The sequence below is a fragment of the Ruditapes philippinarum genome, unplaced genomic scaffold, assembly GCF_026571515.1.
Source record: "Ruditapes philippinarum isolate M1 unplaced genomic scaffold, ASM2657151v2 ctg390_1_1_1_1, whole genome shotgun sequence".
Classification (NCBI taxonomy): Eukaryota; Metazoa; Mollusca; class Bivalvia; order Venerida; family Veneridae; genus Ruditapes; species Ruditapes philippinarum.
Genome location: NW_026855788.1, coordinates 253905 through 269798, shown reverse-complemented (window position 1 = coordinate 269798; position 15894 = coordinate 253905). Strand labels below are relative to the sequence as shown.

The following is a 15894-nucleotide window of genomic DNA, read 5'->3' as shown; positions in this document are numbered from 1 at the left end:
CTGATCTCTTGTTGTTTGCCAAATTGTGCCCTACAGGCCACACTTACAAGTCTGGTCCTTAAATAGAGATGGCCTATGTGGTCAGGTTCTTTACTCTCATGACATGTACGCAAACTAACCATCCTTATTGGATTCAACTAACAAACTAGAAATGTGTCCATAGCACACAGGTGTCCCCACACGCCACTGTTCTGTCAATCTTATGACTCTAGGTCAAATAAATTTTGGACTTCATGTGCCACAAGTTGAAAATTAAAAATCTTTTACTAAGTAAAGGGCAAGAACTTAACAAATACTGAAGAAATTCACAAGCAAACCCCAAGGTGCATAAGTATACATGCTGACCAACATTCTTGTAAACTTTCAGGCCTACAAGTCAAATACTTTTTGAGCTATGCATGAACAAGTTGAAAATTGCAAATTTATACTACTGTAAGTCAAGGGCAATAACTCTAACAAAGCAGTGATGTTGATCATTATTCCTGTAATTTAGTGATGTTGATCATTATTCCTGTAAAGTTGGTTGATTCTAACTCAAGCACTCAAGGAACAAATAACACAACATAATGAAACGTTTTTTACTAATTTAAGGGCAATAACTCTACAAATACTGGATAAGTCCACAAGCAAAACCCAAGATGCACAACTACATATGCTGAGCAACATTCCTGTAAGGTTTCATGACTATGTCAAATCCTTTTTGAGCTACATGCAACACAAGTTGAAAATTGCAAAAAATTTCTAAGTCAAGGGCAATAACTCTAAAAATACTAAATAAATCCAGATGAAAATACCCAGGGGCACAACTATACATGCTGATCAACATTCCTGTAAAGTTTCATGACTCTATGTCAAATCCTTTTTGAGTTACATGCGACACAAGTTGAAAATAGCAAAATTTTACTAAGTCAAGGGCAATTTTTCTAAAAATACTATATAAATCCACACGAAAATACCCAGGTGCACAACTACACATGCTGATCAACATTCCTGTAAAGTTTCATGACTCTAGGTCAAATATTTTTTGAGTTATGTGCGACACAAGTTGAAAATTGCAAATTTTTACTAAGTCAAGGGCAATAACTCTAAAAATACTATATAAATCCACACGAAAATACCCAGGTGCACAAACTACACATGCTGATCAACATTCCTGTTAAGTTTCATGACTAGGTCAAATATTTTTTGAGTTACGTGCAACACAAAAGAGAACGGATGTACGGACGGATGGACAGACAAGGGGAAATGTAAATGCCTCCCCCCCTAAAGTGGGGGCACAAAAATCAAAACAATTTTGCACAATTTCATATAATTTTATTGCACTGAAATATACACAGGAGTATTTTTTCTTTATTGAGACAGCTGGGTCTCTTCATAACAAGTGTTATAAAATAGTAACATGATATTGTTTATTACAAGCATTGATTCATTTCTTATTTTTAATTTTTTTTGGCGGGTTTTACGTTGCATCAAAATACAGTATAGGTCATATGGCGACTTTCCAGCTCTACTGGTGGAGGGAGTCCTTGTATGCCCCTCTGTGCATTATTTCTGGCACAAAGGGGCATCTGAGTAGAACCACAGACATTCTGTCAGGTACCTGGTGGATAGCTTCCCCACATGAAAAAATTCAAAGATTTGAACCCACAGCGGTAAGGGGCAAATCAACAACCTTAACCACTCAACAACAAATGCCCCTATTTCTGTTTTCAATCCAACAACTCATTTAGGAAATTTTTGCATGGTAACCATCAGAAAATTTGGAATATTCAACAAATCTGTCAAAATATTTTTTTTTTTTTCAAATGATTATCCTCATACTGTCTTTATACAAAGTTATATATGCCTAAAATACTGAGAAGACAGAGGAAATCATTGCAATTTTGTTGGAATTTTGAAATTCAAGATTAAATTTTAAAAAAATTCAACAATTATTAAATATTTTGAAAAAGCCTAAAACGTTTTGTTTTTTTCATCCTCAATTTTATGGAAAAAAATCACATATTTGTTCAAAATTAAAAATGAACCATTTGTTGAACTAACACTTTTGTATAACCATCAAATCTTTGTATGTAACTTTTTGTATTTGTACAGTCAAACTTAGATTATCACCTACAAGTACATTGTATATTATTGAAGGCCATAGTTGTATTACTTCATTCCAAAAACTATGGTACAAAACTTTTTGTCAATATAGAGATGTTAACAAAAGGTCACAACTGTTATCATCACAACTGGCCTTCACATTCAGGTTTGACTACGGACGATCAACAGATATTTCAATGGAAGACACGCCCTGTTTCAAACTCTTGTTACATTATTTTGATCCTGTTACATTATTTGAGGATTTCATTTAGAAATGTATCCACATGTGATAAAATAGTCCATAAATCGGTTGCCATGGATACAACAACACAATCTGAGGAGGTGCTTCGACAATTGAGCAGAACATGATATTGAGGTGGCAGAAAGATCGCATAACACCAGTCCTTCCCTGAAAATAAACATATCATTTTTTTTTAAAAATATACACCTGTCAATGACCAGGAATAATATAAACATACTTTTTATATACTTTCCAATCCCTGTCATATAAGTTTACTCATTAAGGTATCGAAAGTGAAAAAAAAAATTGTAAAATTATTTTTAGTTGAAGGAGCACACCCCCAAGATGAGTAAAAAAGGCTTTCAAATTATCAAAATAAAGAATATTAATAATATTGCTTTTCAGTTTCACTTTCCAAGTTTTACTGTAGTAATTATTGCAAAATGTGACATAAATCAATATTTTAATCATCATATTTCTACCCCTGTTACTTACAAAGTTTAGGGATATGTCTGCACTTATTGGCATGTTTTTGTTAATTTATGAAAAATGTAAGGCCCTGCCCTAAACCTTTGCCATTCTCAATATCTTAAATTGACTTGTCTGTCTGTCCATTTAGACACAAGGGGATGAACCATTCATGATTTTTAGGGAAAATTTTCAACAAAAACAATGTACTGACTGAGTAGTGAACAGAACTGGGCATGATCTTAGTCTGCACTGGTGGCATTAGTAGAATTTGTTGTTTCCAGCAAGCTTAGGATTAATTTAGCTATGTAAAACCATTTCATGTTTACCCTTAATAACATTTTTACAAATTATAACAGTTTCTATATTTTTTAGCCTAGCCTTTCTTTTTATTATTTAACCCTTTCCCCCATGAGCATATTGTGAAAAATGGCCATTTTCACTGAAAAGCCTACTCTTACAAGTTCAAACTGCTATGAAACTATGAAAAATGCTTCAATACTAATCAAACTTGGCAAAAATGTTGACTGGACCATTGCCTTTGTAACGACATGCTCAGTCTTAAATTTCCTGTTACCATGGCAACGCGGGGACATTTCAAAATTGCCAAAAATCACTATTTTGCCTCGATTTTTTCCATCAAAATTTATTTCAAAGTGCTGCAACTTCTCAAGGGATTGAGATAGAGTCAAAGGCTTTTCAGCGTTGGTTACACGTTACCATATGATCGACCTGGGGTCATTTTAAGCCTCTCACAAGTCCAAAATTTTCTTGGCGATGAGGGGGACTCCGCCCCCCTTCTGGCAACCCCCTGATGTATCTTTTGGATGGGGGAAGGCGCCGAAAAAGTGCTCACTTTTTTAAGCAACATTTCTCAAACGAAAACATGTGTTTAGGGCCCAAATAGGACATTTTTTCACTATTTCAGGCCTAAAAAAAGGGGGGGTCGAAAGTGCGTTGTTTCGCGTATGGGTTAAAGACTTATTGTTATAGACATGTTAGTGTTCCCGTACCCGTTGCCTTGCACGGTGCTGTTACTGTTACTATCAGCTAACTTTAATATTCACCATAACTTTATTATTTCTTGGTGTATTATCTTCATACTTTGCCACAATAGTCCTTTGGATAAGACCTTCAAGTACACCAGACTAACCTTGACCTTCATTCATAAATGACCTTGACGTTTAAGGTCAAATGTCTAAATTTTGCTTGATTGTTGCCAAGTTTTTGCCATAAATAGTTATAACTTAGTTCTTTTTGAATGGATTGTCTTCAAACTTATGAAAATTGACATGCTGTTTTAATAAAACAATGCCTACCTTTCTCTCCTGTATAAAGAAATGGTAACAGATGTTTTTCATGAACTTGTTTAAATCTCTCCATAGTGATGTTGAATAACTTCACAGATTCTACACCAACCCTGTAATATACAATGTAAATAATGGAACACAATGGCATAGTTACCCTCACATAGAATTGAAAAAATCCAACTTTTTTTTTCAATAATATGATGCAAAAGACATGTTATAAATTAGTCATTTTCTTGTCCTAAAGGGAAAGTAGAAACAAATTTTAAATCCCACTTATTTTGATAATACATGTATGGTATACAAATTTGTCATATCTTTTATATGTTTTCTCAGAAACAAAACTTTAAACAAGGATTTTTTGCTTAAATTCTGTTAAAGTTTATAACAGGGATTTCAAAACTATTTAAGAACTCAACCTTTACTTGAAGTACAAAAGTCATGTAACTTAGTAATTGAACTTATAAAAGTTAATGTGATTTGCTTTTAAATCTACAACTATACACATGACGCAGTATAACTTAGTAGATCTATTTAAAATATATTAAAATATTTTAATTACAGGTAATGATTATATACTATATTATCTTTGTTCTAATATGATGTAACTTGGCCAGTAACTATTGAAACTCTATTAGGCCTTTAGGCTCAGGTATTCAATTTCCAAAAATACAAAAAATATTTCTTCATGTTTTCCCCAATATTCAAACATATTTGTTCTTAAAATGTCCAAATACAAAATGACATAGGCTAATGCAAAATTAAGTGGAAATATTTTAAAACATTTACTCACTCATCATCTATTTTTCTATTCAGGACCCATTCCCATAAAGTTGTAAACTTTAATGTTTGTATATCACAGTAATTATATGGCAGTTTCATCATCTGATGAGAAAATTCTACATATATTGAATCTATAACAGTACTGAATGTCTTTTTACTATCACTGGAAAATTCAACACTGAAAATAGAAAAAAAAGATGAAAATATTAACAAAATTTTATTTGCAGATGACCCATATAATAACTTAATTCTTGTAAGTTCTTACTATATACATACATTGTAAAAATGAAACCCATAATCATGGAAGTTTTTCTCTTTTGGTTGCCATGGCAACCAGAGTTCTGAATGGAATGAAATTCTTAGCACAATTTTGTCAAAGGTTCATGCCAGGAACAAATCCTTCATAGTTTTGACAACATTAGCCCAAAAGTTTAGATGACACACAACCAACACAGCCGGGTCACAATAGCTGGCTTTCAGCATGGTAATGTGGAACATAAGAAAATAAAATAGAATGGTAACAATATTAGAAAATTGACAGTTGCAACTTTAGAATGGGAGAATGTTTTCCCCACCAGACATTTAAGTAATTATGAAATTCTTACCTACAGCCGAGAGTTAATGGCAAGGGTAATTTTGGAACTACTTTTAAAACAACATCTTGATGTCCTGTATGTAATATAAAAATAGAATTAGCAGTCAGTGATGAGCTCAAAATATTTATGATCAATTTTGACAATGAAAATAAACAGGCTTCTCTTACAAAAATTAAAACTTTTTGGGAAATATTTCCCAATTACAAAAGCTTAAAATTCAACAGTTGTAATAATCAGACATAAAATTATCGACAAAAATAAATCATGAAATAATACAATAAAATGCTGAAAACTCAAAGGATGGTGAATAACTGAAATCTATATCAGCCATGGTCTTATAAATTTAAATTTTATGTAAGGCTTTGTCTTGTATTTGAATTTTATTCAAGCCAAGGTCTTAAGAAGTTAGATATCATAATATGCCATGGTCTTTTAACACTTAAAATTGAAAGGAAGCCATGGTCCTTTAAGATAAAATTTCATTAAAGCCATGGTCCTACAAGTCTGCATATTGCATAAGCCATGGTTCTGAAAAGTCAAAATATTATAAAAGCCATGGTCCTATGTTTAGTTTTCAGCACTGTTTATTTACCTGCATCAGTCAAACAAGCTATGTGTCTATCTGAAATGTAAGAAATAGAATTAATGCCATAAAGTCAATACGTATGGCAAGAATCACTCCTAAAATATACTGTATGCATGTGTATATTGACAGCCTGCCTGTAACAAAATGTTAAGTTGTGCTTTACATATGAGCCGCGTCATGACAAAACCAACATAGTGCGTTTGCGACCAGCATGGATCCAGACCAGCCTGTGCATCTGCGCAGTCTGGTCAGGATCCATGCTGTTCGCTCTCAGTTTCTCTACTTGTAATAGAGTTGGTAAGCGAACAGCATGGATCCTGATCAGACTGCGCTGATGTGTAGGCTGGTCTGGATCCATGCTGGTCGCAAACGCACTATGTTGGTTTTGTCATGACGCGGCTCATATCAGTTTTCTGCATGAAAATATTTGTCTCAGACATTTACCAGAACCTTAAGAGGTGATATTTAAAGGATCCAAATTCATGCAACTGCCTTAATCATTAGACAATAATGAAATACCATTGAAACAGATGCTTTATATTTATTATATTTATCAACTAAATAAAGTTTTTTTTTGTTGTTGTTTTATTTTACTTTCATAATAAGTTTAACGTACTTGGTATAGGTTGAAATGTAGGAGATGACTCAACACGAATGCTGACAGCATGAACTGTATTAAACAACGTCTGTTCTCTCTACAATAGAAACAAGTGTTACATCATATACAACTATTCCTATTGTAATGCTCAATAGTATAAAATCTTTTCACAGTATTTAGCAGTTCATAAATCTCTCTTGATGCAAAACTGTTCTTCATGTAATTTGAGCTACAACAGTTTTGCACCAAGGTCTTGAAAGATAGATGACAGCTTTATGACAGCTCTTTGTGAAAGCAGTCGAAGTTTTGTTTTGTTACAATTCAAAGGAGGAAAATGGCACCATCTGGTGCTTAACATGTCGATGTTTCAGCATTTTACCTTTGTATAAGTCCAGTGTTTCTAGTTGTTAAAATCTTGACCTGAAATTTTGCTTAGTAGCATTTTTAATGTGAAGAACTTTGTAGATATTTATTGGGAAAAAGTTTGAACAGATAAAATAATATAAAATGAGATTAAAATGTTTATGACTCAATCATAGGGAACATTTCAAAATAAGTATTGACTGAAAAATAAACAGAGTACATCTATGATCAGACGACACACTGGTTGCATGGGAATAATTATTTCCGTTACCACCAGTGACATTAAATGTAGACATGTTGATATTAAACAATAAAGTCTATTTCTTGAAAATCAATAATAAAAATACGAATAATGAATGAAACACAAAAAAACGAATTTATGAAATTTCAAACTTTATTACGTGATTGTGAGAATTATATTTGTTTATCCTTGAAAACACATGCTTACACTATCATATGTATTAAACAAGAAATTACCAGTTTAAGACGGCATTTGAGGTTAAGACAAACTTCAAGTGTCTTCAACTTCTTCTCATACCCCAGCAATATATCCTCAAGGTCTGTAGAAAAATACAAACTAATAGGCTAATACATAGAGGAGAATTACTTAAAGATAACTATACTATGCTCAAATTTGCTTTAGAAAATATTGATATATAAAATGAACATGTTTTGACTTCACACAAAGTAGATATGTTATGTTTCAACTTCTACACACTATAGGTGGTCATAATATGAATATATAAAGTCATTATAACAAGAGCTGTCAGAAGGACAGCGCGCTCGACTTTTTTAGTGCTTGCCTATAAAACAAAACTTTGACAGTTAAGGGCACACAAGACTTTAACTAGGAATTTCTAAGTACAAATCAAGAAACATTTTCACAGAGTTATCTTCTCTTGCTTACAGATAGGTCTCATGATGGCACATAAGAACTCCAACTTCCAAAGTAATATCTCAAATGGTTAAGTCAACAAGTGGACAAGAATGAAAATCTTAACTGAGTTTCTAAGTCAAAAAGGGCCATAATTCAAATAAAATCCTTAACAGAATTACCTTCTCCTGCCCATGTTTTGGGACCATGATGGTAAACAAGTATTCCAACTTTCAAATTAATATCTCAAACAGTTCAGTCAAAAAGTGGACTGGTACTAAAAACTTAACCAAGATTCTAAGTCGATAAAAGGCCTTAATTTTTAAAACAAATCCTTGACAGAGTTTACCTTCTCTTGCGTACAGATGGGGGTAATGATGTGAAATAGCATTAAAAGTTTCAAAGCAATATCTCAAAAGGGTTAAGGCAATAAGTGATTTTACCCATATTCAATGTATTTTCTAAGTCAAAAAGGGGCATAATTCTGTCAAAAACCTTGACAGAGTTATGTCCTCTTGTCTGTTGATGAAGGTCGTGATGGTAAACAAGTATGGTCAGTTTCAAAGCAATACCTCCAATGGTTTTGAAATAAAGTGAGGTGGTACAAAAAACTTAACCAAGCTCAATACACTTTCTAAGTCAAAAAAGGGCCATAATTCTGTCAAAAACCTTGACAGAGTTATGTACTCTTGTCTGTAGATGGAGGTTATGATGGTGAACAAGTATGGTAAGTTTCAAAGCCATACTTGTAATACTTCTGAAATAAAGTGGGGTGGTACGAAAAACTTAACCAAGGTGTGACGCCAACGCTAACGCCGACGCCGACGCCGACGCCGGGGCGAGTAGGATAGCTCCCCTTTTCATAGAAAAGTCGAGCTAAAAACTGGCAGTTTTTTAAAGAAAAGACTAATTTTACTTGACCTGTAGTAGGAAACGCAGCTTCCAACACATAGTTTATTCATTATTTTATTAAAAATTAGACATATTCGGTAAGAATTTCATAGATTTTAATAAATGTCTGTTATCTAAATATTTTACACAAGGAGCATAATCATATTGTTTAAAGATCCATTATGCCTCAAAAATGCTATAACTTTTATTTCACAAAAACTATAACCTTTTGGTATTCTGCAACAGTTTCCAAAAAAACACACACATTTGCCATACTCATAGATGAACTGTCTTTGCTTCTTTAATTGCTTTGCTGGCAGTAGGTATCAGCATAGTGAATTAGTATTTTGTATGAAAGTCAAAATACTACTTTGTTTACATTTCGCTACCTTTACTACACATTACTGAACATTAAGAGCTACTTTTTTTCAGCTGTTATGTCAAACATGCTCGAAATCCATTATTAAAACATTATTAACCCATTGTTTGACATTTCTAAAGATTTATTAAATATGAATTTCTGATGCATAATGTGCCTTTAATTTTATTATCTGCCTATTTTTATGCAATATTTCAATTAAAAGCTGCTTTTCTTCAAATGTTTTAATCTTTTTAAATTTATTGATTAGAAATGGTCAAAAATTTTACTACATACACAAGAAGAGGAAATCTGTACTAACAGCTTAGATACAAGACAAAGTCACCTTTAACTTCACACTTTAAATACTTTTCACCAAAAAACTACATTTGTCTTGATGCAAAGGGCCTCTCCTTTCAAAAAGCAAATTATTACATAATAAAAATCAAAGTTAAACTATACACATACCTTTACTTGTGTCACCTGACATATCTTCAGACTTCAATGTACATGTTGACGATTCAACAGATATCCTTTAATATAAGACATGGGAAATGATATCAGTAGATGTGGCAAGGACATAATACCAGTCTGACCTAATCTAACAGGCCCTAAACCAATGCACAGCCCAACTGTACTTGTATCATCTTAGTGAATATTTGTCTGGGACAGTTCTGAACAATAGCCACCGCTGAGTGGAGGCAAAGTGAAAAAAATATAATTAAAATTCAATCATTTGACAGTCAGTCATTAAAGGTCAAGGTCATATCTAGATTATTCCACATGTCTGTTCGGTCATAAGTGTTCATTTGTTCATTATGAATCAAATCCAAATATAAATAACAAAGTTATGACAACTTAACCAAAATTCAGTACTTTGACCTTGATGGTCAAAGCTCAAGGTCAAAGTCAGTTCAACCTTTTAGAAGATTATCTATTACTATCAAACAATGTTCAACTTTACAATCCTTCAAAAACACCTGTAAAATTTATTTTCTAAGTCTACAGTTAGATACATGATGGAAATTGACCAATTTATTTTTTAATTGTTGTAAATGCTGATATGTTTCTTTTTTCTCCTTTTTTTTATAAATCACTACGAGTTTATCTACAATTACTATAATTAATATGAGTGTCAGTCGGATGAATAAATAAAAATATCTAACCTTTACATTCAAGAATAATATATATATATATATATTTTGTTTTTTGTTTTTTTTTTTTGTTTATACAAAAAGATTTTAAATTTTGTATAAATCTACTTTTTTATTCTTTGTTATTGTTAAATCAGAAGGCGATACTGAAAATAAGTATACTTCTTACTGTGTAAACTTTGTATGTTACCTTCTATAAATAAAGATTTTATTATTATTATTATTATTATTATTATTATTCTTGTCCAAAAGGTTGTTTTGTCCAAGTATGAAAATAACCCATTGATTAATTACCAAGTTACAGCCAAGTATAGCAATAGGCAGTGAAAATTAATTAATTTGACCATCAAAGTCAAGGTCATACATAAATAACAAAATTATGACAATTTAACCAAAATTCAATAATTTGACCTTGATGGTCAGGGTTGTTTATAGCTCAAGGTCTAGGTCATTTCAATCTTTTAGAAGGTCTTGTCCAAAATGTTGTTTGCTCAAACATAATGAAGATAATTCATCCATTTATTACCAAGTTACAGTCAATTATAGCAAAAATCAGTGAAAATTCAAAAATGTAACCTTCAAGGTCAAGGTCATAAAAGAGCCAAGGTCGGTTTGAGTTTGATATACATGTAGGTCTTATCCTAAAGAATGTTGTGTCATAATATGAAGTCAATGTATTCATTAATAACAAAGTTATAGCCAGTTACAACAAAACTAAAATATTTCAGATGATAGTATTTAGTATGCTTTTAGTATGTTGTTTGCAAATATGAGATACATGATCTGATATTACATAAAGAAGATGATAAAATGTTCTAGAACAAAATATCATTTTTCATTACATAAAGGTTCATACTAAATCACTGAGAACTTTACCAACATTTTTTTTTCAAGAAATATTCCATCCGAATATACATGTACAAATTATACATTTCTATTGTTTTTAATTTCTTATCAATACATGTATTTAAAATATATATGGAAATATATTCCCATTTGAGACCTATCCACTTTAATAACGATACAGAATTTTATACTCGTAAAAATAACATGTATTTTTCATTTAACCAAAATGTAACAAACTATTATCTTCAGGAATATTGTTATGTAATATGAAATGCTCTGTACCTTTGCCAACTAAAAACTGGGTCATCTAGAGGTATTATTTGAGCCAGGGAAACCTTATCACTGGTTCCTGAAACATAACACATATACTTTACATTACAGTCAACATAAATTGCTGTAGTTGTCAAGAAATTCAAATATTACACTTTTAAAATGATTAATATTCTAGACTAAATAACCTATATTGACCTACTTGACCCTTTGCCTGCTGACTGCGACTGATTCTACCCATGTGCAGTGCTGTGCAGTCTGCTCATGTTTCATTATTTGCTATTCCGTAAGTAGATAATTATTTTGAAAATTTCCCTAACAATGATGAATGGTTTTGTCCAGATTTAAAGATGGACAAGTCTATTTAAGATATTTAAGTGTAGTATGGGTTAAGTACTCTATTCACAGACTGGAAATGAAACTGCAGATAGCAGCCTAATGTTAACAGAAAATCTATCACAATTTCATTAAAATTCATAAGAAAATCCAGCTTAACCCCCCCCCCCCAAGGATCAACAAAAATCCCTCAGTATCATTTGGTAAATGACATAAAAACCTGAATGGACTAACAAAAGCCTCTGCTTCCATTTCATTGGTGTTTTCAAATTTGAGGAAATTAGGGGAGACAACTTACCTGGAAGAAGGGAGGTAATAGCTTCTGTCATTGATTCAACATCACTCAGATTTGCTTTCAATACTGACTGCACCTGCAATACAGTAAAAAGAGTGATCATTATTTTATGTAAGATGATGATCCTCCATTCATGATTATTATAACAAATCAGTTTATACAGAATTTATTTTAGTTCGATTGTGTAGGAAAGACACTCTTAAATACCTGGAACCTACAAGTGCTGAGCAATGACTGTGAAATTTCTTGCTCAAGTAAACAGCTGGGTTTGAACCTACATTATAGCTAGCAATTCTTTTAATTACTGGTCAGATATGTTAACCATTTGGACAAGCTTTAAATTTAAAGCTTTACAACACTATTACCTTGTATATATTAGTTTATCAAGTAAAATATTAACAGTTAAAAACTACTGATGGTGAATTCAACGGACATTCACCTCTTGTACTGAATCTTGTGTTTGACCATATCCATGATCCATTTAAACAGAAGGGGTGTATCCGTTTAAATGGGTACGATCGGTTTTCAGCTAGAAATCAGTTAAAGCAGGACGCCTCCAGATTCATGCTAATTTTCAGTATAATATTGTAAAGTTACCAAAAGAATGCAATTTACACATTATCAATGGCACATTCAACCTATGTTAATTACTACAAAAAGGTCAAAATATGCAAAAGTAGCCCTCACTGCATTAGTAATGCAGTAGAAATATAATTATAAATACTGAAAAATTTGTCATTAATCGCACATAACATGTAAATTATTACTAGAATTTTAAATCTTTATACCTTTCCTAAAACCTTAGTACATTTTTCACAGGTTTGATATTATCGAAATATTTTTGCTCATCTGGAGGCGTGCAGCTTTAAGAAACTCAATAACTGGTAACTGAGGTTGGTATTTGACAAAGTGCTGATTAAAAAAAAAAATTCTAAAACATTACTTTAGTTTTTAATAACAATATTTGACATTCTATTTATATTTCAGTTGTTTTCACCGATTGCGTGCTATCTGATCGTGTACGATACTGTCCTAACATAAAATTGTTACTTTACAGTTGGACGTCTATTGTTATCATTGTTGAGTACAACAAAATACGAACAAAATGTCATATCTTGTCATGAAGAAATAAAGATAATGTAAGAAATTAACTGGCAAAAGTTGAGGGTAATTTTAAGCCTAGCCTTGTTGCAATATTTTCGGTATAAGTGGGCACCTGATTATAACCATCGACCATCCGTAACTGTGGATTTTTGAGAGTCATCATCTAAAAAAGATCAAACACTGAACTTACCTTAGTGTCTGTAGCTCCGGTGATTAACGCATAGTAAAATCTTGCTTTATCTTGTACGTCAGTATCACAATAACATGACATCATAAAGTAAAGTAGGTCACCTAGTTCTGTAAATGTATATATCATAAATTTTTGTACGGTCTTCTGGTCAAATCTATGACGTTGTTTGGAGACTAACAAACTTTATTTTTGTTGGGTGTAATACACAAAGCCAAATTATCAAGGTCATGTAGCTTTACTGGTAGGGGATTATTTCATGTGCCCGACTTCTTGTATAATTTCAGGCACAAACAGGCACCTGAGTAGAACCTACAACATTCTATAACCCAGCTGGGTAGCTTCCTCACACAAAATAATCCATAGTTCCTGATGGGGTTCGAATACACAGTGGTAAGGGACAAGACAGTGGTTTGAAGTCAATGACCTCAACAACTTGGACATGGGCGCCCCTTACCTACGAACTGTAAGCGGTGATAAAAGACACCTAGTGATTGTCTTTTCATCATTTCAGGAACAAGAAATTGTTCACCAGCACTATTTCTGGAAATTTTCCAACTTATACAAAATAAGGACCATGCTTTTTTCCAGTTAAAGTGACATTATGCTCATTTCTTTGCTGACAAGTTGAGTTGAATTAGTAATATTTTAAGGAGATTGACTATCATAATGGTGATTGACCAATAATTGATAATGAAAATGTTTAGATTGAAAAAAATATATAAACTACCTTAATTATAAAAAGAATGTCTCACTCTTTTTAAAACTTGAATGTTACAGATACATTCTAAATGATGTTTATAGAAATATCCTGGGTTACGGAAATTATTGACTATAATTTTTGCATAGTCAGATAAAGAACTGAAAATATTTATTGAAGTTATTTTGACTTTAACTTGCGCACCCACCATTTACAATTTGATGGACATTATGGTGAACAACCTAATGCACGCTTGATAGATACCACATTATTTTTAACACGGAACAGACAGCTATTAGGAAAGTGGTATGTAGCCAGTGACCTAAACAATAAATAGCCTTGAAAGCCCCGCAATGAGTGACATTATACTAAGCTTGGTTAAAAGAGAAACAGTTTGTTTCGGGTCTAACTGCTACTTATCTTGGTAAAAAAGAAAAACAGTTTGTTTCGGGTCTAACTGCTACTTATCTTGGTAAAAAAGAGAAACAGCTTGTTTTGGGTGTAACTACTAAGCTTGGTTAAAAAGAGAAACAGTTTGTTTTGGGTGTACCTACTAAGCTTGGTTAAAAAGAGAAACAGTTTGTTTTAGGTGTAAAAGTAATCACTGGAACTTTGGGTGTGAGATTAATCACCAGGTCTTGGGATGTGAGATAACTCACACTGGAACTTTGGGAGTGAGACTAACCACCGAAACTTGAGATGTGAGAATAAAAAACTCTGGATTTTAGATTAATCACTGGACCTTGGGGGTGTGAGACTGACCCCCAGAATCATTTATCAATGAAACTTTGGGTGTGAGATTAATCACTGGAACTTTGGGTGTGAGATTAATCACTGGAACTTTGGGTGTGAGATTAATCACTAGAACTTTGGGTGTGAGATTTATAACTAGAACTTGGGGAATGAGACTTATCACTGGAACTTGGGATGTAAGACTTAAATCACTGGAACTTTGGTCATGAAATTAATATATGAGATCAAAATATGAAGATTATGAAAGGAATTATTTTTATGTTGATACATCTCTGTAAATACTGAGTATGACACATGTAGTTGGTACAAGTATACTACAATAATGAAATAGCAAAAATAATTCTTGAAACACTTTTTAATCAATTTTTCACAAAATTTTCAAACAAAAACAACAACTATTTCATACAATATTTTGAGCAATTTGAATGCAACAGTTCAGAATGTTGGTTTTCGTTAAAATAAGACAAACAGATAACAAACCAATGTATAAAATCATTTACTATACAATATAATGTACACTCTTCAAAGTTTCAATATACATGAAAAGAAGTACAAAGTAGAGTATACAATTTATGTTACTTTAATATACACAGTTTATAAACAACCTATGGTTCACAAGGTTTTATACTTAAAAGTTTCAGGTATTTCAAATTACAATGTAGATACAAGATTTTTGCCCTATATTTTGTCACTTTTGCCACTTTTATTATTTCCCCCCAATCCTCTGGTTTAGAGATTTTGTTCAGGCTTTAAATCAATTCTATTACAGAGTCTATATAATTATATAACTATAGCATATGTAATAAACAAATATCCCTCATTCAGATTAAGATATTTGAAAGACATCTCCGTCGTTAAACAATACAAAATGAAACTATGATATCGACTTTTTGATGTTGCATAACTTCCTTATCAGATTCTGTTGGAAATTTAAAATTTACTGTTAATAATTATTTGTGTTTGAAGTTTAACTGATGTGATGGTTAATGTCATGTCACATGAAACGTTTGTGATGTTGTCAAGTGACATTGAAAGTTTGTGATGTTGTCATGTTACATTGAAAGTTTGTGATGTTGTCAAGTCACATGGAAAGTTTGTA

General features: G+C 32.2%; 1 protein-coding gene across 1 annotated transcript in view; it reads right to left on the bottom strand.

The window, feature by feature from the left end:
* Window positions 1-2033: 2033 nt before the first annotated feature.
* The window catches only part of LOC132744393 (AP-5 complex subunit beta-1-like), a 50037-nt gene continuing 36176 nt past the window's right edge, over window positions 2034-15894 (bottom strand). Inside the window, exons 14-24 of the mRNA XM_060733108.1 lie at window positions 13346-13452; window positions 12055-12127; window positions 11433-11499; window positions 9619-9683; window positions 7505-7587; window positions 6683-6761; window positions 6073-6102; window positions 5490-5553; window positions 4895-5062; window positions 4114-4214; window positions 2034-2494 (exon numbers count right to left, since the gene is read on the bottom strand). Of these exons, the coding sequence (XP_060589091.1) occupies window positions 2337-2494; window positions 4114-4214; window positions 4895-5062; window positions 5490-5553; window positions 6073-6102; window positions 6683-6761; window positions 7505-7587; window positions 9619-9683; window positions 11433-11499; window positions 12055-12127; window positions 13346-13452 (995 nt within the window). The 3' untranslated portion in view covers window positions 2034-2336. The remainder of the gene's footprint in view (window positions 2495-4113; window positions 4215-4894; window positions 5063-5489; window positions 5554-6072; window positions 6103-6682; window positions 6762-7504; window positions 7588-9618; window positions 9684-11432; window positions 11500-12054; window positions 12128-13345; window positions 13453-15894) is intronic.